This window comes from Cinclus cinclus, unplaced genomic scaffold, assembly GCF_963662255.1.
Source record: "Cinclus cinclus unplaced genomic scaffold, bCinCin1.1 SCAFFOLD_32, whole genome shotgun sequence".
Taxonomy (NCBI): domain Eukaryota; kingdom Metazoa; phylum Chordata; class Aves; order Passeriformes; family Cinclidae; genus Cinclus; species Cinclus cinclus.
In genome coordinates, this window is record NW_026912098.1 from 2,057,788 (window position 1) to 2,079,223 (window position 21,436).

Below are 21,436 nucleotides of genomic sequence, written 5' to 3' on the forward strand. Positions count from 1 at the left end.
CCTGGGGCACAGCAGGGTCTGTGCCAGCAAGGGCTGTGAGCAGACACCTTGTCCTGAGCCCCTGGGGCCTCCTGGCACAGCCCCAGCAAGGCTGGGCACTGTCAGCCCTTGTCCTGCCCTCAGCATCCCCCCACATGCCAGTGGCCTCAGGGATCTGCTGGGACCAGTCCCTGGGGAGCCTTGGTCAGGAATGGCCCTGGGGGCTCCTTCATGCTCCCAGGGACTGCAGGTTTTTCCATGGACTTGGGGTTTTACTTTTGCCTTGGAGTCTCTGAGAGCTTTGTGCAATCATGGCCTCCAATTATCTGCTTTAATTAGTCTCTTGAGAGGGCTCCTCAGTAACAGCACTCAGTGGTGCTCATTAATGCTTCAAGGCACTTCAGTTTTTTTAAAGAACTTTCCCTTGTCTTTTCCTCTCTCATTGTTTGAGAGGTTTTTGGGCAATTGTGGCCTCCAGTTGTCTCTTCCAAGGAGTCCAAGAGGATCTTATGTTGGGGATGTACCTCAGTGGATCCCATTAATGCTTTGAGACACTTTGGGTTTTTCTTCTGACTTGGACTCCTGGAAAACTTTGTGCAATCTCCTCTCAGGCCCTGAGGTTCAAGAGCTCAGCACCAAATGCACCACGGGGCTCATTGGGATCAAGCAAGTCCTGACAAACCATTGGTGTCTCAATGCTCTTTTTGCTTCCATGAGGCATTGATTTGTTGCAAAGGACTCTTGGTTCCATGAGGTTCATTGGTGTCTCCAAGGTCTCTCTCCTTGGTTCCATGAGGTTCATTGGTGTGACCATGGTCTCTCTCCTAGGTTCCAGGAGGTTCATTGGTGTCACCATGGTCTCTCTCCATGGTTCCAGGAGGTTCATTGGTGTCACCATGGTCTCTCTCCTAGGTTCCAGGAGGTTCATTGGTGTCACCATGGTCTCTCTCCTTGGTTCCGTGAGGTTCATTGGTGTCACCATGGGCTCTCTCCCTGGTTCCAGGAGGTTCACTGGTGTCACCATGGTCTCTCTCCTTGGTTCCAGGAGCCATCACAATGTCACAACACCCCCCTGGTTCCATGAGGTTCCTGCAGGAGGACTTCCCCTGTGGCACAGCAGAGCTCATCTGTTCTGTCCATCAGCTGGGCCATCACTCAGGGCATCTTCCCCCTCTCAGCAATTGCTGAGATAACCCAGGCTGGACATCTGTCCTGTGCTGAGTTCTCTCTGGTGCCAGGGAGGTGGAATTCCCAGCTGCCCATGAACATCCTGCCTTGAGAGCAGACTGAAGGGAGGGAGATAAGCCTTGAATTTCTGAGTGACACACACTTCACTGTACAAACTATAAAATATACACAAAACTTTCACCATACAAAACTCTTCTGCATAATCCCTGGAAACAGATAGGGCTTCACTCCCAAATCTGGATGAATCTTTGTGTTTCCTTTTCTGGAAGCTGAGTGAAAGGGCTCCATGTGCATTCCCTCATCAGTTCAGTGGTAAGTTACATTGACTCCTGATCTCTGCTATTTCTTCACTAGCTGTAATATAGGTAACTTTATTGTGCACTGGGTTTGTATCTACCTGTACTTCTTTGGTTTGTATCTGTGCAGTAAGTAGTCCATTTAAAGTCTCTTGTCTGTTAATCTTGAGTCCATTCAGTAAATAATTCATTTTATAATAGACCTAAATTTGCATTCTCAAGAACTTGTTAAGCAAAAAGTTGATGTTCAGGTATCCTGAAACAGAGCTACTACCAAAAACTGGAGCATGAGCCAGAACTTGTCTAAGCTTTCACTCAAATCAAAATATATTTCATTTCAAAACAAAAAGAGAGAAGATATTTTTTCATATTTATTATTTTCATATTTATATACTGATATCAGCAATTTCCAGTTCATATTTATCCCCCAGCACCTCCTCATGCATTCTGAGCAGATATGAACATCCAGTCCCTTTATGGCTGACAATCAATCACACTCTGTCCCTACCCCCACTCCACCATTTCCCTCATCCAAGCCCTGGCACTCAGAGCAGCCCAGTGCAAATCTGAGCTTCCTCCAGTCCAGGCTGTGCCTGCAGCTTTCAGCTCCTTGGCACCAAGTCCCAGCTGCTTTCCTTGGAGAAGGAGCTGCCCCAGACACAGAGGGATGTTCATTTGGGGCCAGCAAACAGAAGCCAAGGCAGGCCCAGCTCCATGGCAAACACAAGTGCAGCCCAAGGAGTGCTGGGCAATGGAGCCACATGCAGGGGTGTCCCCAGGGCTCAGGACTGGGGCCAGGGCAGTTCAATGTGTTCCTTGCTGATGTGGACCAGGCCATGGAGGGCACCCTGAGTCAGTGTCCAGGGGAGCCCAAGCTGGCTGGGAGTGTGGCTGTGCTGCAGGGCAGCAAGCTCTGCACAGGGATCTGGCCAGGCTGGAGCCATGGGCCCAGGACAATTGGATGAGCTTCAGCAAGGCCAAGGGCCGGCTCCTGCCCTGGGCTCACAACCACCCCAAATCCCTGGCCGTGCCCTGCCCCTGATCCCCACAGCCTGTCCTGTTTCCTTCATCCCTGCATTGCCAGGGACTTTGTGGGACAAGGGAGCTCTGCTGTGGCTGTGGAGGGAGGTGCAAGAGCCACCAGTGCAGTGGGCACCACAGCTCATCAGGTTTGTGTCCTTTGGGGGTCAGGAACTGCTGAGACTCAGAGGGACAGGAAGGCTTCTCTTCATGGCCAACATAAGAAGTGTATCAATGTTATAATTTAATAAACATCAGAATTCTTCCCTCAGTTCTGTGCAATGTCAAACCAGTATCAGATATGTCCACCATGCACAAGGGATTTCCATTCAGAAACAGTTTAAAAAAAGACATTAGAAAGGGTGATTCTATTACAAATGAAAACACAACTAAAACTGATGTGAAATTATCAGAGAACAAGTGGAGAAGGAAATCTGGGAGCAATGGGAGGGCCATAGAACCATCTCGTCTCGTGAATAGATATCCTTAGACATGGCCATTTAAACAGGAGAGCGGGTAACACCCAAATGGAGAGGGACATGAAATAATAGACAGCACAGAAGTGACACAGGTAGAGGGGAAGGGCAGGATTTCTTCTCCTGTCATCAGTACATATCCAGGAAATTTCTGTTCTCTCCTGGTGGGAAGACATGGATATTTCTTCAAGTACTCAAATGCCCCAGCTAGTGAGATGTGTTCATGCACCTTGCAAGTGTCAGGTTCCCTACACCCCCAGAGGGCTCCTGTCCCATAAAAATCTGCTCTGGCCCATTCCAAAATCGAGCGCAGCATTGTTCCAGGATCATCAAGGTGCTGAGGATGGAAGGGACCTCAGCAAGTCTGCAGCCCAAGCTGTCAGAGACTGGGTCAGACCAAGTGGTTTAAGGCCAGGTGTGATCAGAATTTGATTATCCAAAAGAAGAGTGATAGGGCATTATCTGAGAACCTGTCTGAGCCCATGGGAACAAGAGTTTTCCACATGTCCTGTCTGATCTCCCCTCTTTCCCCCTTTCCACCCATTGTCTTTTGTCTCCCCCCAGGCCCCCCGGTGAAGATCCTGGCTCTGTGTTCTCCATCAGCTCCTGGCTGGCACTGCCAGGCTGGGATGAGGAGCCCCTCAGCCTTCCCTGCTCCGGGCTGGACAAGCCCAGCTCCCTCAGCCTCTGCTCACAGCCAAAGGGCTCCAGCCCCACCTTGGAGGCCCTTCCCTCACCCTGCTCCAGCTGCCAGACATCTTTCCTGCCCTGGGCAACCCAAACCAGGCCCCAGTGCCCTGGATAATCCACGTCCTTGATGTCCTGGTCCCACAGCCCTGGGTGCTCCTGCCCTGCCTCGCTGCCAGGGCACACGGCTGCCTCCTGCCCAGCTCCTGCCCACCAGGAGTTTTCTGACAGGGCCTGGTGGATACAGGGAGGGCTGTGGATGTTGTCTACTTGAACTTTAGCCTTGGACACCCCATCCCACAGCATTCCCTGGAAAAGCTGAAGCCTGTGTCTTGGAGCGGTTCACCCCTCCCTGGGCTAAGAACTGGATGGACATCGGGGCCCAGAGAGTGGTGGGGAATGGTGCCACATGCAGCGTGTGTGCAGTGGTGTCCTGCAGGGATCAGTGTGGGCCCAGTCCTGTTTAACATCTTTATTGATGATGTGGAGAAGGGAGCACAGTGCAGATGGCACCAAGCTGGGTGTGAGTGTGGATGTGCTGGAGGGTAGGAGAGCTCTGCAGAGGGACCTGGACAGGCTGGATCCAGGGCCCAAATCCAACAGGGTGAGGTTTAACAAGACCAAGAGCTGGGTCCTGCACCTTGACCACAAGAACCCCTGCAGTGCTCCAGGCTGGGGACAGAGTGGCTGGAGAGGGGTCAGGCAGAAAGGGACCTGGGGGCACTTGTCTGTGGAAAAGTGAAGTTCTCCAAGGGGATCTTGCCTGAGCTGTGTGCAGAGGAATCCACATCAGGCCAGGCTGGGGGTGCTCAGTGGCCAGTCAGTTGCGTTGACTGGAAGCTTCTCATGGAGCATTTCCAGGGATGGAATGTTGGGTCTGCCACAGCTGTGGTGTCCCAGAAGGGGGAATGTTGGCACTGCCCTGCTCCTAGCCAGCACGAGTAGGACAGTGATTCTTCACCTGTACTCAGCACTGGTTGGGCAGCACCTGGAGTGCTGTGTCCAGTTCTGAGCCCCCCACTATAGGAAGGACATGGAGGGGCTGGAGCAGTAACAGAGGGGGGCAACAAGGCTGGTGAGGGCTCTGGAACACAAGTCCTGGGAGGAGCAGCTGAAGGAGCTGCTATCCTTTATCCTGGACAACAGGAGGCTCAGAGGAGACAAGGCGGTGTCAGGGAACAGGTTGGACTTGATGATCTCCAAGGTGTTTTCCAGCCTTCCTCAATCTGTGATTGTCTGAAACCACCCCTGCAGCACTTGCAGGATGTGCCCTGGGCCTCCTCCTCAGAAGGTGCAGCAGCTCAGGTCCCTCAGCTTCTCCTCACAGCCCCCAAAGCCCATCCTTTCAGTCCTGCAGAGCCTCTCCAGCCCCTCCTCATTGCCCACAACAGGGAGCCCCACAGCCAGACACACCAGCCCAGATGTGCCCCCCTGGCCTGGGGTGCCTCTGGAAAGAGCAGCACCAGGCACTGCAGGACCCTGCAGACAATTCCTGAAGCACTTGGAGGTTGATTCTGCTCCTTAAGGGATGTTCCTATTGAGCTAGCTCAGGAAGTGAAATGGGGAGTGGGGCCAGAGAGGAAAGGGCAAACAGGGATGGACTGATTGCATGGGAGGGCACAGGGAGGGCAAGAGGAAGAAATCTGGATAAGGAAAGACTAAAGAAAGGAAATGTGAAGCAAAGGAAATGCTCAGGGCAGTTTGGGGGTGGCTGCCTGGCAGCCCTGGCTCTGAGCAGCAATGTCTGCAATTGGACAGGAAAGTCACAGCTCATGGGAACAAACTTTCTGTCTGACTTCAGAGGCCACGACAAACCTGAGTGGTTTCCCTCTGGTCCCGCAGGCCTTGCTGGCCCCAGGGGCTGATGGCATTTGTGCTCCCTCAGGTCCCTCTGCCCACAGCAGCACCATGGCGGTGCTGACGCCTGCTCTGTGCAATGCAAACAGGGGCTCCTGAGGCAGTGCTGCCGTGTGTGTGCCTGCAAGGATGGGGCACCTGTGTGAGCTGGGGGAGAGGCCAGGGCTGCAGAGGGGGGATGTTGTTGGCAGGTGCACGAGGACGCTCTGGGACGCTGCCCTGGGGTGTCCAGCACACTGGGGATGGATCAGCCCCTGCTCTGCTGCTCCTTGCCAGGCTCTCCCCTTGCAGGGACCTTGCAGAGCACCAGCCATGCTGTTTGGGCCCAGCCTGCCCACGGCCAGCCTGGGGCTGCTCCCGGGGCTTTTCTGTGCTCAGCGTTGGCCTGGCCAGGTGTTCTGGAGAGAGCCTGGGCAAGGAGCCTCCAGCCCCCAGGCCCTGCCCTGAGGTGTCAGCGCTGCCCCAGCAGTGCCCATGGCCTGTCCCTGCTGCAGCCCTGGCACTGCCACCCCCAGGGCTGTGCCCGGCCCCGAGAGCACTCAGGCCCTGCAGCAACACCAGGGGCAGGAGGGCAGCGGGGCAGTGGCACGGGAGCAGCACTGGCAACACCAAGTGCTGCTGCTGCTGCTGCTGGGCACAGCTGCTGTGCCAGCACTGATCTGCCCCAGCTCTGCACACAGACCTTGCTGCTGCAGCTCCAGAGAAGGGAACAAAATGGGCATCTATGGAGAAAACTTGGCTGAGAGATCCCTTATTTCATTTTAAGCCACTGAGAGCACAGGTCCTCAATGAAAGAGTGTGTGGCCCCAGTGAAGGTAGAGAGAAACAAAATTACAGATGGCACCAACAGTGACCGTTATTTGTGGACAATATTAAAAAACAAAAACAAAGGGAAAAAAAATGCAAACCAAACCAACAAGAAGTATAAAAATTACTTTTATTACAAGTGATTTGCTGAAGGTGGCCAGCAGATTAATGTTTCTGAAATCGAGTCATCAGTTTGCACACTGCAGCCTTGAGCTCCTGGTTCCTCAGGCTGTAGATGAGGGGGTTCAGGGCTGGAGGCACCACTGAGTACAGAACTGACAGGGCCAGATCCAGGGATGGGGAAGAGATGGAGGGGGGCTTCAGGTAGGTAAATGTGGCAGTGGTGATAAACAGAGAGACCACAGCCAGGTGAGGGAGGCAGGTGGAAAAGGCTTTGTGCCGTCCCTGCTCAGAGGGGATCCTCAGCACAGCCCTGAAGATCTGCACATAGGAGAAAACAATGAACAAAAAACAGCCAAATACCAAACAGACACTAACAGCAATGAGCCCAAGTTCCCTGAGGAAGGAGTGTGAGCAGGAGAGTTTGAGGATCTGGGGGATTTCACAGAAGAACTGGCCCAGGGCATTGCCCTGGCACAGGGGCAGGGAAAATGTATTGGCTGTGTGCAGCAGAGCATAGAGAAAGGCACTGGCCCAGGCAGCTGCTGCCATGTGGGCACAAGCTCTGCTGCCCAGGAGGGTCCCGTAGTGCAGGGGTTTGCAGATGGACACGTAGCGGTCGTAGCACACGATAGTCAGGATTGAGTATTCAGCTGAGATGAAGAACAAAAAGAAAAAGAGCTGAGCTGCGCATCCAGAGTAGGAGATGTTGTTGGTGTGCCAGAGGGAATTGTGCATGGCTTTGGGGACAGTGGTGCAGATGGAGCCCAGGTCAGTGAGGGCCAGGTTGAGCAGGAAGAAGAACATGGGGGTGTGCAGGTGGTGGCCGCAGGCTACGGCGCTGATGATGAGGCCGTTGGCCAGGAGGGCAGCCAGGGAGATGCCCAGGAAGAGGCAGAAGTGCAGGAGCTGCAGCTGCCGCGTGTCTGCCAATGCCAGCAGGAGGAAGTGCCTGATGGAGCTGCTGTTGGACATTTTTGGTGTCTTGACATGGGGATCTGTAAGAACAGTAATAATGGAATAGTTTGGTTTGGAGATGACTGGAAATATCCCAGCCCAGCTTGGTGTCACTTTCCCCCCACTGCCTGCCCAGGGCTCTGCTGCCTGGAGCTCTCCCTGCCAGCTGCTGCTTCCCTGTGCCCAGGGCCGGGCCCTGCCAGTGCTGCCAGAGCCCAGCCCAGCCCTGGGGGCTCAGCTCTGCCCTGCAGACCCCTCCCAGCACAGGGCACTGCCAGGGCCAGCTCTGCCTCTGCAGCCTCTGATGCCAAAGTCAGAGCAACCCTGAGAAGGTTGGAAAAGCAACACTGATGGTGCCTGTAAGGGGCCCTCTGCTGATTTCTTTCTTTGCCTGGTTTATTCAGACCTGAGAAAATTGTTTTTATTGTTCTCAGCCTGAACAGACATATGAATATCAATGTTCAATTTTTTATCTAGGTGACCCTGAGCGGTAGATTATAAAATCAGGATTTTCCCTTTTATGCAGCCCCTGACTTGCTGTGCTCCCTGTATAATCTATTTGGAAATGTTCTGGAGTTAAATGTCACGCTGGGAGCAGTCCTGATCACTGCACCATCCTCACCACACAAGGAGAACACTTCCAAGTCTCACCAGCTGTCTCCCTCCACCCAGACCTTGTCCCCCAGTGCTGGCAGCAGCTCCCAGGGCTGGCTGAGAGCTGTCCCTGGCAGGCAGCAGAGTCCCTGCCCAGCACAGCACCCTGGGCTGCAGGACCCTGCTCTGCAGGACAGCCCTGGGCACCCCTGGCTGCTCTACAGGAGAGAGAATCAGAGAATGTACTCACAGAGTCTGTGGGCATTGGGATGTTCCAGCTTTAGGAGATCACTGCAGGAGCTGCAGCTGCATTGTCCTGCAGCCAGAGGCTTCCTGTGCCCAGGGCTGGGAGTGATTCTGCCCCCGGCACTTGTGAGCATCTTCCCAGCCCTGACTGATAGAAGCTCTCTGTGCCTCTGTGCTGTGCCTGGGGTGGCTGCAGGCAGTGCCCTCAGCCCTGCTGGGCTGGGAGAAGAGCTGCTCATCAAGAGAAATGGGTTTTTAAAGGTCTTCCTGGTTGCCAGGATTATCCTCTATGCCAGGATCCCAGTCCAGCTCAGCAGCACAGACACAGCACAAGGACTTTAATGAACCTCTCTGGGATTTGGTGCTGTTTACATCAGACTCAGTCCCTCAGAGAGTGTGTTCAAAAAACTTGTGAAGAACTCAATCTCACACTGAAACTTCAAAATATCTTAAACTTTTAATAGATCCCACTGAGGGACAGGACTGAGAAAGTGTCTCCACTTTCCAGTTAGAGCAGAACACTGGAGGCAGTGATGACAATTGAGGACAAACAAGGGAAAGGTGTCTGTGATGCTGAGCAAACCTGGATGTGTCTCAGCAATGCCAAGGGCCAAGGGCTGAGCCCCAGCCCCTGGCAAGGCAGATCCTGTCCCTCCCTCCTTGCTCAGGGCTCTTCCCGGGGCACTGGGCTCTGGGGATGTGCAATGCCAAGGGCAGCACCATGGGGCGGCCCCTGCCAGGCTGCTGAGCAGGGACAAGGAGGCAATGAGGCCCCAGCACAGCAAGGCTCACTTGTCCCCTGCTGGCCAAGGGCCCAGGGCCAGCAGCCATGGCCAAAGTGCTGCAGCACTTGGCTCTGGCAGGGCCTTTCAGCTGCTGCCCATCCCTGTGCCCTCTGCAGCCCAGGCTGTCCTACGGTGTCCATGCCCTGCCCCTCTGTCCCTGCAGGCTGTCCTCATCCCCCGGCTGCCCCACCTGGCTGGCCCCTTCCTTTGCTGACAGCTCTGCGTCCTGCCTGCCTCTGCCTGCACACACAAAGCCTTGGGCTGCTCCTGACTCCTTCTGGGGGATGTGTTTCACCACAGTCCTGGGTTAGAAATTCTTTTCTCCTTAGGTCCATTCTGGACCTCACTTTCTCTCCTTGGCATTTTTTTTTTTATTTTCTCAGGCTGTTTTCCACAATGTGAAAAGGGTCCTCTGTCTCTGAAACCACCCTTCAACCCCTCCATGGGCTCTGTACTTCGGTCCCCAGACTCCACTCCACTGAACACAGAGGTCCTTTGTTCCTATACATTGTTCATGGGCTTGAGGCTCCAAACCCCAACCTGAGGAGATTTCTGAGCCCTTTCATGTTACTGGCAAATCAAAACTTTCAGCTCATAGTAAATCATCAGAGGAACAAGGCCAGCCTGACCTCTCTGTTCTGAGTATTTTTGTCTGGGAACAATACTTGCATAGACATAATTTGGGAGGCTAAATCCCACTTTTGACCATGGCCCCTAGACAAAGAAGGCCAGTTCTTTTCCATAAGAAGGAAGGAAGGAACAGAGCCCCAGTGTTTGGTGGTAGATGAGAGACAGCCAGCAGGAGGCCAAGGTCAGGCAGAGCTGTCTGTCCTGGCAGATTTTGGCTGGGACATCCCTTGTATATAGGGAACTCTATAGAGGGAGTACCAATTTCAGCCATGGGCACCAGGAAAGACTAACAGCTCTTTTCCCTAGGAAGGAAAGCACAGAGCCCCAGTGCTCCAGGAGCTGATGAGAAGAAACCCTCAGCTCTCCAGGATCAGCCAGACCTGCCAGGTGGCCCCCGGGACGACCAGACCAGCCAGACCTGTTCCATGTGCCCTTGGCTCCACAAGGCTCCACGGTGTCACAATGTTCTCCTGGATTCTGCAGTGTCACAATGGCCCCTTGCTCTCATAGGACCCTGCAGGGTCACAATGTCCCTTTGGTTCCGTGGTGTCCCACAGTGTCACCATGGTCTCCACATGAAGGAAACAACAGAGCCCCAGTGTTTAAGGGCCTTGATGAGCTGCATCCACCAGAGGCCAAGGCCATGCAGAACTGTCTATCTTGGATGGTTTGTCTGGGTGCAACCCTTGGATGTATGGAATTTTGAATGTGGAATGCCAGGTTCTGCCCTTTCTACCTGGAGGAGAAGGCCAGTTCTTTTCCATAGAAAGGAAAGCACACAGCACCTGGGTTTGGAAGGCAGGTGAGAGCTGTTCCTCAGGAGGCCAAGGCCAGCAAGACCTGTCTGCAATGACAGCTTTGGTGTAGGAGCAATCTCTGGATCTAGGAGGTTTGGAGGCGGAATCCCAATTTTGGCCATGGGCACCTGGAGAAGAAGGATGGTTCTTTTCCATAGGAAGGAAAGCACTGAGCCCCAGTGTTTGAAGGCAGGTGAGAGCCTGCCCTCAGGACTCCAAGGCCAGCCAGGGTTTTTGGAAATGTCAGGTTTTGTCTGGGAGCAATCCCTGGATATAGGGATTTTGGGAGGCAGAATCCTGTGTCAGCCATGGGCGCCTGGATAAGAAGGACAGTTTTTTTCCATTTGATGGAAATCCCAGAGCCCCCGTGTTTCAGGGGCACATGAGAAGAGACCCTCGACATGGCAATTGTAGTTGGACCAGTTAGGCCAATCCAACCAGACCTTTTACCTGTTCCCTTGGATCCATGGAGCCCTGCAGTGTCACACTGGTTGTGTCATGTTGGATCCTTGGCTCCATGAGACCCAGCTGTGTCACACTGGCCCCTTGTTTCCATGGGGCTCCATCCTGTCCCCATGCTCCCTTGCTGCCATGATTCCCTGCAGTGTCAGAATGCTTTCCTTGGTTCCACAGGACTGCACAATGACACAACGACCCCTTGGTGCCACGAGGCCGCAGAGTGTCACAATGGTCTCCATTATTCCATCAGGTCCTGCAGTGTCACAATGGCCCCTTGGCTGCACGAGTCCCTGGTGTGTCACAATGGGCCCCCCTTTCTTCCATGAGCCCTTGCAGTGTCACAGGGCTCTCCTGGGTACCACAGTATTGGGATATAAATATTACGAGAGACGGGGCAACTGAGAGACATTGTAAAAGATGGTTTATTGCCTCATGGCATCAGTCTCATAGAAGGGTGAGACATTAATTCTTAGTTACAATGCCTTATGTTAGTTTCTTAGCCAATCAAATACTTCTGTAAATCTCACTAGGGTTTTTTACCTCAATCATTAATTGCTTTGCTTTTCATGGCTTTGCCACAGTGCGTCATTTTTCAGGCAATCATCTAACACTTCACAAACCTACAGTGATACATCTTAAACTTCTAAATTTTTAATAGGTTCTACTGCCTGTAAGAGCCCAATTGAGGGATGGGGGGCTCCAGGTGCTCTTTAAAATGCTGTTTATTGTATCCAAATGCTGCAGCAATTCACAGGTGACAAGAGCCCAGCCCACAGCCTTTTCAGCCACAGCTCTGGCTTCCTCTGAAGCCAACTCTAGTTCTGGTCACAATGCATTATATACTTTCCATTGCAGAGCATCTTAAAACAAGACAACCAATTAATACTTTTACTGTTACCTACAGCCTATCAGATCTGCTAACATTATTATACTTATGTTACTATCCAATCACAAAAAGTTAGTGCGTTATTACAGTTCAAGATAGAAGTTGTTTTTCAGTTTTCTTCCAGTGGAAAATTTTGAGATCTGCCTCTCTACTTGCAACATGGCACTGTGGTTTGCCTGTGAAAATCTGTTTGCTTGGTAAAAACCATTTCTTTGAGGTGGATTTATCCTTTGCTCAGAGACAAAAATTCCCCTTCCAACTAACTTGCTCTTTGCCTTCTAGTTATCCTGTAAAACTGGCTCAGCAATTCTTTTCTTCTATATCTAAACTTGCTATCATTTCTATCTCTTCTTAGGATTCTACATTCAAAGATCTTTCTGTTATACATACATATCTGTGAGACCTTCCTGTCAAATCCAGAACTTTTCCAACAATTGCTAAACTTGAAAATATTTTACTATCTTATTTAACATATTGTTTTGCTTACATATTTCTGTTTGCCTAAAATATATTTTTACTTAAAATGCAAACTTATATTCTTGCTTCATGTCTGTTTCACTAAAATTGTAAAAATGGCCTCCATGGATTCATGAGACCCTGCTGTGTCACACTGGACCCTCGGCTCCCTGGTGCTCCACAGTGTCACAATGCTCTCCTTGGTTCTGCAGTGTGAGAATGTCCCCTTGGTCCCTTGGAGCTCACAGTGTCACTCTTGTGCCCTTGGTTCCATGAGGCCCTGCAGTGCCACAAAGATCCTTTGGTTCCACGTGGCCTCCAAGTGTCATCATGGTCTCCATGGTTCCACTGGGCTCTGCAGTGTCACAATGGCCTCCATGGTTCCATGAGGCCCTGAGCTGTAACAAAGGTCTCCTTGGTTCCACGGTGTCAGAATGGCCCCTTTGTCCCACGGAGCCCCACACTGTCACTGTGCTCCCCTTGATTCCATCAGGCCCTGCCATTCTACAATGGCCCCAATGGCTACAATGGTCTGCAGTGAGACTCTCCGTAACTCCCTGAAAAGAGGCTGTGGTCAGGTGGGGTTGGTCTCTTCTGCCAGGAAACCACTGACAGAATGAGAGGACACAGTCTAAAGTTGACCCAGGGGTAGTTTAGGTTTGACATCAGGAAAAAATTCTTCAGTGAAAGAGTGATTGGGCACTGGAATCTTCTGCCCCAGGAAGTGATGGAGTCACCAGCCCTGAAGGCATTTAAAAAAAGACTGGACGTGGCACTCAGAGCCATGGTTTAGTTGATGAGGTGATGTTAGGTCAGACGTTGACCTTGATGATGTCCAAGGTCTTTTCCAATCTAATTAATTATTTGATTCTGTTTCATAATAGTCTCCATTGTTCCATGAGTCCTGTGTGCAATGGACCCTTGGTTCCTTGAGGTTCCTCAGTGTCCCAATGGTCTCCTTGGATCCACAGTGCCACAATGGCCCCTTGGTTCCATGAGGCCTTTCTCTGTCACAAAGGACTTTTGGTTCCAGGAGGTTTCTCAGTGCCACAATGGTCTCCTTGGAGCTGCAGTCTCACACTACACCATAGCTTCCATGTGGCCCCACTCTGTCAAAATGGATTTGGGTTCCATGAGTTCCCACAGTGTCACAAGGTGTCGCAGCAGCCAGAGCTGCACTCACTTTGTCACTACGGTCCCATGCCTAGAGTGAGTTCCAGCCGGGAACAGGAGGCCTTAGATGTGGCTAGAGCTATGGCTCCATGGCCTTTTTGGCTGTCAGATCACGTTCGAGGGAGGCAAGGAGGAGGGGGAGGTCTTTTGCGCATCATAAAATGGATTTCTTACTTTGGGGAATTCGTGGGAAAAAGAAAAAAATGGTGAAGGTGCAACAACTGAAATATGGGGGAGGTTCAAGGGGAAGGCACAAATTCCTAGCAAACTGGAGAAATTCTGAGGAGGGATTAAGGGTAGGGTTTCCAAAGGCGTTGTCCAGTGAGAGAGGTATGGGAGAAAACTGGGTGACATGGACAATGAGACCTGGAGTTTTAGGGGATTTCCAAAGAGGAATTCCAAACAGGGGGCTGGCACAAAGCAGGATTGACAAGTAATTCAGAATAGATTGACAAGGTGGATGGGAGGGTATAATTTTGGACTAAACCATTATCTTGGGCAATAACAGAACATAGCATTAACAAGAAACACGCTGCAACAGCAGGGTATCAAAGAAGAAGGCTCAGGTAGTGAAACAGAAAGTGATCTACCTGGGATACGAGATCTCTGCTGGACAACGGACCTTGGGGCAAAGTTGTGAAGAAGAGATATGCCAAACTCCAAAACCTGAGACAATCAAGGAACTGCAAACCTTTTTAGGAATGACAGAGTGGTGCAGATTGTGGATCTGTAATTATGGACTACTTGTAAAACCACTGGATGCTCTCATTGCAACTGGGAACAGGGACCTTCAGTGGACAAAAGAGGCCACACGAGCCAACTTAGAGAAGGCTCTTACGTTGGCCCCAGCTCTGGGAATGCCAGATGTAAGTAAACCATGATTTGTATTTTCCCATGAAGAAAAAGGGATTGCCCTGGGAATACCAGCCCAAAATCTGGGCCCATATCAAAGGGCAGGTGCTTACTTCTCTAAGCAGCTAGACACGATGGCTGGGATGGCTCAGAGCCGTAGCAGCAGTTGTGCCAAATATCCAGGAAGCACACAAATCCACCCTGGGCCAGAAAGTGACTGTGCTAGTGTCTCACACAGTGTGTGCAGTGCTGGAAGTAAAGGGCAGGCACTGGCTCTCCCCACAAAGGTTCCTGAAATACCAAGCCACCATGGTAGAACAAGATGATGCAGAGATAATTGTGACTAACATTACCAACCCAGCTTCTTTCCTTAGTGGAAATCAAGGGGAGCCAGTACACCACGACTGCCTGGAGACTATTGAAGCCTCCTCCTCCAGCTGCCCAGATCTGAAGGACACCCCTTGGGATGATGCAGAAACCTGGTTCACTGATGGGAGCAGCTGCTGGGTATGCACTTACCACCTGTAAAGAGGTAACAGAATGTGGACCCTTGCCAATAGATACCTCTGCACAAAAAGCTGAGATAATCATTCCAACACGCACCCAGGAGATCATGAATGGAAAGAAAACAAACATTTATACAGACACAGAGTATGCATTTGGAGTTGTACATGCACATGGAGCCATCTGGAAAGAAAGGGGACTGTTGAATTCATGAGGGAAAAACATCTAACATGTGCAGGAAATTCTTTCTGCTACTGGAAGCAGTTCAGCTACCTGAGCAGGTAGCAATGATGCACATTAAGGCACACCAGAAGGTGAGCTCAGAACTGGAGGAAGGAAATGAGCTGCTGGACAGAGAGGCAAAAGAAGCAGCAAAAGTGAGATGAGCATTGAGGGAGTTTTAATTCCAGATGGACAGGTCTCCCTTGAAGGTAAGCCAGTATCTATCAGAAAGCATAGAAAACTAATTAGGGATCAAGGAGGAACATGTAACCAAGAGGGATGCACTGTTACTGCAGAAGGGACGATGGTCATCCCTTCTCATCTGTTCTGGTCATTATTAAGGGAGGAACACCAGAAAACTCACTGGGGAGTAGATGCCCTGTATAACTATCTAATTGAAAAAAGTACTCCCAGAAATTTGTACTCTACGGTCATTCAGGTAACCTGGCAGTGTGGCATTTGCCTCCACACCAAACCCAGGAATACCCCCAAACCAAAACTTGGCCAAATTGGAAAAGGCCATGTGTTGGAGTGTCCTGGAGAGCTGTTAAGATGACTGCAGGTGAAAAAGCAGGAAGGGCCTTTGTATGGGTTCCACAGAGATGTTTATTTCAGCCACACACGTGGATAGTCCAGGGTCAAAGGCAAAGGCAAAGGCAAAGCTTGTGGTGAGGGTCCAGGTTCAAGTCCATGGGTATTTGGGGTGGGGGGAATCATCAGAGACCAATTAGCAGGGGACATGGGGAGGGGGGCACAAAGGTGGGGTTAGGGCATGGGAGCCAACGGGGAAACAGGGTGGGAGTGACTGAAAGACTGAGGGACAGGGAAGGGACACGGGGAGAACAAGGGAACAGAACAGGGTGACATTGGAATTTGCTGTGACAAAAGCTTTTGATGTCCCCCTAAGTGGGAATGCCTCTCAGTGTCTCCACAGCCATGGGCCTGGACAACAGTGGCAAATTGACTTTCCAGAACACCACAGAAAAGGGGGGTAGGGATATTTGCTGGTGTTTACGGATTCCTTTTCAGGGTGCCCAGAGGCTTTACCCACCAGAACTGCCAAAGCCTGGGAGGTAACCAGGGTATTGTTACAAGAGATAAGAGCACACTTCAGAGTTCCAGCCACAGTATCTTCAGATAGAGGGCCACATTTGATTTCAAAAATAGTGCACCTAATCAGTCGTCACCTGGGCATAGACTGGGAGGTCCATACCCCATATGGTCCCCAGTCAAGTGGCCAAGTAGAGAAAATGAATCATTAAATTAAGCAGCAAATTGTGAGGCTGGGACAAGAAGCTAATTTAACCTGGCCTCAATCTCTCCCACTGGCATTGATGGGGATCTCAACCAAGCCAGGAGCCAAAGAAAAACTAAGTTCCTTTGAAATGCTTTATGGGAGACCATATGGAGTGCAAAAGGGATTGTCCACTGAAGTGGGGGAAGAAAGGATGATTGTCTGTATGGTAGCCTTAAGTAAGAAACTCAGAGAAATGGAGAAACATGTGGCTGGAACTCAGAGCAGAGGGACAGACGGAGCAGTGCAGGACACACAGCCTGGAGATGATGTGTATGTTAATTCTCTTACAGAGAAAACTCTGGAGCCACAGTGGGAGGGTCCATTCCAGGTGCTCCTTCCTGCCTTCCCTGCAGTAAAGAACAAGGAACAGAGTGCCTGGATTCACCATTCCCTAGTGAAAAAGGCTACAGAACCCCATGGAAAGTCATACCAGGTGACAATGAACTGAAACTTAAACTTACTCAAGCAAAATGAGTACATTGCAGTTGAGAACATTCAGTAATTTAACTTGCAGAAATCTAGTCAAAAGACTGTACTTGTATATATTGGTCTAGGCTGTGTATGTTTAAAAACCGCTTGTGCTTCTGTGGAAATTGATGATAACAATGGAATCTTACCTACTAAGAATCATTCTAATATTTATATTTGAAATTTTATCAGGAATGTCAGGTATGCCTTTTGATACTTGGCACCAGTCACATCCCACCAGATGATGAGATCTAACTAGACAATATATCATAAATTATCACCTAGACCCATTGGAATGAACATTGCATTAGGAAGGTTCATTTCATTAGTAATGAAACGCCAGAACTCGACAAAAATCCTGAAAGAGATTCAGAAAATGGGCAAAGGATTCTAGTTACAGTCTAGAATGATATAAAAGAGATAAGCAAAGTGTTACAAAGAGTGAACCAGGGCCCAAATCATCACAGTGGAATGCACTCTTTGGATGGTCACCAACTACAGCTGGGATTTTGAACACACTTCACCACCCTCTCATTGTCATACTGACATTAGCAGATGTGAGTCTGGTGCTGTCTATTGCAATACTTGTTTGGAATTGGAGGATGTTAAAGTGGAGAGCAGCACTGACTTCCTTAGGGGCAATACATGGAGATGCAATGAGGGATACACGCCGAGAAGAGAGAGCTGTGGAGGTAAACTGGAAAAAGGAAAAGGTATCAATATTATTAAGTAAAAGAATTTATTAATTTTCTAGAATATGGGGTCTGAGTCCGAGGAATTGAGAATTAAGAATCGAGCATCAAGAAATGCTTTGAGTAAAAGGGGGCTGACAAAAGCATATGGAATTCCTAAACATTTACTGTGCGTACAAGAACAGGAGGAGAACAAAGTTACAAGATGAGATAAAGAGCTAGAATGCACAAACAGGATGCAAGGACCACAGGACAAAGGGGTTTTTCAGAGCCCTGAAGCAGGAAAACTGGTATCAAAGTCCAGAAGATGACCAATGGGCTAAAAAGAGTATGCACAAGGAGACAAGGTGAAAAGTTCAACTGAGAGGAAGACTGTTTACTTCATCCCAAGGACCCTCAGACGACCACCAGAGTGACCAACAAGGAGCAGTGCTCAGTCCCACAGAGGTGTGGAGCTAATTTTAATACAAAGCTGGGACAAGCAGGGTTAGGAAATGAACATGTGTTAGGTGAATTGTGTAGTCCTAGTTTGTAGAGAATAAAAAGAGAGGCACTTTTGGATCCCAGAAACCTGGGGTTTTTGAGGTTTCTGTGCTGGCAGGCACTGACCCACTGGAGAGCACTGCTTTTGACCTGAGGCCTTCCTTGGAGACGGCTTCTAGACAGGAGTGATGAAGTTCAAATGACGAGTGTGTAGTGAAATAGAAGTGTGTGCTTTCCCATGGTGATGGGTTTGAAATTGGAGGGTTTTATAATACAGCAATAGGTATGAGACAAAATGGAGGATCTTTGGTGTTGTCTCTTTCAGTTTTCATCTTCCATCTTCCTCCTCCTTCTTCATGGGTTTCAGGTAGCAGTTTCTGGTTGATCATTCAGTGTCACCCTAAGGGACATGGGAATTTAGTTATTGGGTTAAAAGCATCAATGATACAGGTGTTAATTCTCTATTGGACTCTTTAGCTCTAAAAGACCTTGTAGCTACATGTGTCTTCCTTTCCTACAGGAAAAAAGCAACTTTCACCTCCAGGCACCCATGGCCAAAATTTGGGAATCCACCTCCAGAATTCCCTATATCCAAGAACAGCTCCCAGACAAAAGCTGCCATGACTGACAGGTCTGGCTGGCCTTGGCTTCCTGAGGGCTGGCTCTCATCTGCCTTTTGAAACACTGGGCCTCCATTTTTTATTTCCTAAGGAAAAGAACTCTTCTTCCATTCAGGCACAACCAAAATTTAGATTCAATCTCTGAAAATCCCTGTGTCCGAGAATATCCCCCAGATGAAAGGTGCCAGGAGAGACAGGTCTGGCTGGCTTGGCCTAAGGGTGGCCACCTCTCATCTTCTTCCAAAGCACCTGGGCTTTGCACTTTTCTTTCCTATGGAAGAAAACATCCATCTCGACCACACGCCCATGTCCAAAATTGGGATTCCAGCTCCAAAACTCCGTACATTCAAGGATTGCTCCCAAGTGAAAGCTGCCACAACAGAGAGCTCTGGCTGCCCTTGGTCTCTGGTGGCCGCCTTTCATCTGCTCCTGAAACACTGGTGTTCTGTGCTTTCCATCCTACAGAAAAGAACTGTCCTTTTCCTCCAGATTTCCATGTCTGAAATTGGTATTCCACCTATAAAATTCCGTATATCTGGGGATTACTCCCAGACAGAATCTGCAAATAGCAACAGGTCTGGCTGTCCTTGGCCTCTGGTGACTGCCCCACATCTGCCCCTGCAACACAGGGGGTCAGCTGTTTCCTTCCTATGGAGATGGTGGTGACACCTTTGGGACCCCGTGGCACCAAGGACATCACTGTGGCACTGCTGGGCTGCATGGTGCCAAGGGGCCGGTGTGAAGCAGCAGGGCTGTGTGGAACCAAGAGGCCATTGTTGCATTACAGGGCCTCGTGCAGCCAAAGGGGCACTGTGATCCTGCAGGGCACCGTGGATCCATGGAGAACATTGTGGCATTGCAAGGCCCCATGGAATCATGGAGACCATTGTGACACTGTGGGGTCCCATGGAACCAAGGGGACATGGAAGATCTCTGGCTGGCCTTGGCCTCCTGGGGGCCACCTGGCAGGTCTGGCTGATCCTGGCATGTTGAGAGCTGCCTCTCATCAGCCCCTGGAACACTGGGGCTCTGGGCTTTCCTTTTGATGAAAAAGAGCCATCCACCTTTGCAGGTGCGCAAGGCTGGAATTGGACCTCATTGTAAAAAGTTCTTCATATACAAGGGTTGCTCCCAGCCAAAATCTGCCAGGACAGACAACTCTGGCTGGCCTTGGCCTCCTGAGGGCTGTCTCCCATCTACCATCACACACTGGGACTCAGTGCTTTCCTTCCAGTGGGAAAGAACTGCCCTCCTTACCAAGCTGCCAATGCCCAAATCTGGGATTCCACCTTCAAAATTGCATTTGTCCAAGAACTGGGCCCAGACAAAAGTAGCCAGGACAGACAGGTCTGGCTGCCTTGTTTTCTGGTGATTTCCTCAGACTTTGAGCAGAATGTTTTCATTTGCCAACACCTTGGAGATGGTCCAGAGATCAGTAGGCAGCACTAAATGGAATGAGAGGACACAGTGTCAAATTGTTTAAAGGGAACAATTGGGTTGGATATGAGGAAAAAGGTTTTTCAAGGAAAGAGTGATAAAAGTACTGGAATGATCTGCCCAGTGAGGTGGTGGAGTCACCATCCATGGATGTGTTAAAACAAAGACTGGATGTGGCAATTTGGGCCATAGTTAAGTTGAGGTGTTAGGGCATGGGTTGGACTTGATGTTCTTGAAGGTCTCTTCCAAACTAGTCAATCTGTGAAATCGCTGAATTCTGTGAATTCTGTGAATCTCAGAAGTTTGGGTTTGGAGGAAGCAAGAACATGACTTGTGTATCAGGACAAAACAGCTCTGTGTTCAGTGGAGTGGAGACTGGGGACAGAAGAAGAGAGTGGTTCAAGGGAGGTTTCATAGATGGAGGATCTTTTAGACATAGCTGAAAACAGGCTGAGAAAGAAAGAATTAATGCCAAGAGCAGATAGGATGGTCCAGACTGGACCCAAGGTTAAAGAAATTTCTCTCCCAGGGCAGGGCTGTGGTGCAGCAGATCCCCCACAAGGAGTCTGGAGCAGCCCAAGGCTTTGTGTGTGCAGGCAGAGGCAGGCAGGACGCAGAGCTGTCAGCAAAGGAAGGGGCCAGCCAGGTGGGGCAGCCGGGGGATGAGGACAGCCTGCAGGGACAGAGGGGCAGGGCATGGACACCGTAGGACAGCCTGGGCTGCAGAGGGCACAGGGATGGGCAGCAGCTGAAAGGCCCTGCCAGAGCCAAGTGCTGCAGCACTTTGGCCATGGCTGCTGGCCCTGGGCCCTTGGCCAGCAGGGGACAAGTGAGCCTTGCTGTGCTGGGGCCTCATTGCCTCCTTGTCCCTGCTCAGCAGCCTGGCAGGGGCCGCCCCATGGTGCTGCCCTTGGCATTGCACATCCCCAGAGCCCAGTGCCCTGGGAAGAGCCCTGAGCAAGGAGGGAGGGACAGGATCTGCCTTGCCAGGGGCTGGGGCTCAGCCCTTGGCCCTTGGCATTGCTGAGACACATCCAGGTTTGCTCAGCATCACAGACACCTTTCCCTTGTTTGTCCCCTCCTGTCATCACTGCCTCCAGTGTTCTTCTCTAACTGGAACCTGGGGACATTTTCTCAGTTCTGTTCCTTACTGGAATCCATTAAAACTTTCAAGAAACTTTGCAGTTTGAATATCACTTTGGGTTTTTGTGAAGATTTTAAGCACAGTATGGGGGACTGTGTCTGATGTAAACAGCATCCAAGCCTCAAGAGGGCCATTAAAGTCCTTGTGCTGTGTCTCTGCTAGTGAGCTTGGCTGGGCTCCTAGCACAGAGGCAGCTCTTGGCAACCATGAAAAGCTTCAAAAAGACCTTTCTGCTGATTTGCAGCTCTTCTCCCAGCCCAGCAGGGCTGAGGGCACTGCCTGCAGCCACCCTGGGCACAGCACA

The 21,436-nt window shown here is 50.6% G+C and overlaps 1 protein-coding gene across 1 annotated transcript; it reads right to left on the reverse strand.

Annotated features, from left to right (window-relative positions):
* Positions 1 to 6,475: 6,475 nt before the first annotated feature.
* LOC134057299 (olfactory receptor 14J1-like) lies at positions 6,476 to 7,405 on the reverse strand. The gene has a single exon (XM_062514291.1). It carries the CDS (start codon positions 7,403 to 7,405, stop codon positions 6,476 to 6,478), a length of 930 nt encoding a protein of 309 aa, XP_062370275.1.
* Between the last annotated feature and the right edge of the window lie 14,031 nt (positions 7,406 to 21,436).

Excerpts from the sequence above, each read along its gene's own strand:
- LOC134057299 (XM_062514291.1), bottom strand. The coding sequence starts at position 7,405 with ATGTCCAACAGCAGCTCCATCAGGCACTTCCTCCTGCTGGCATTGGCA.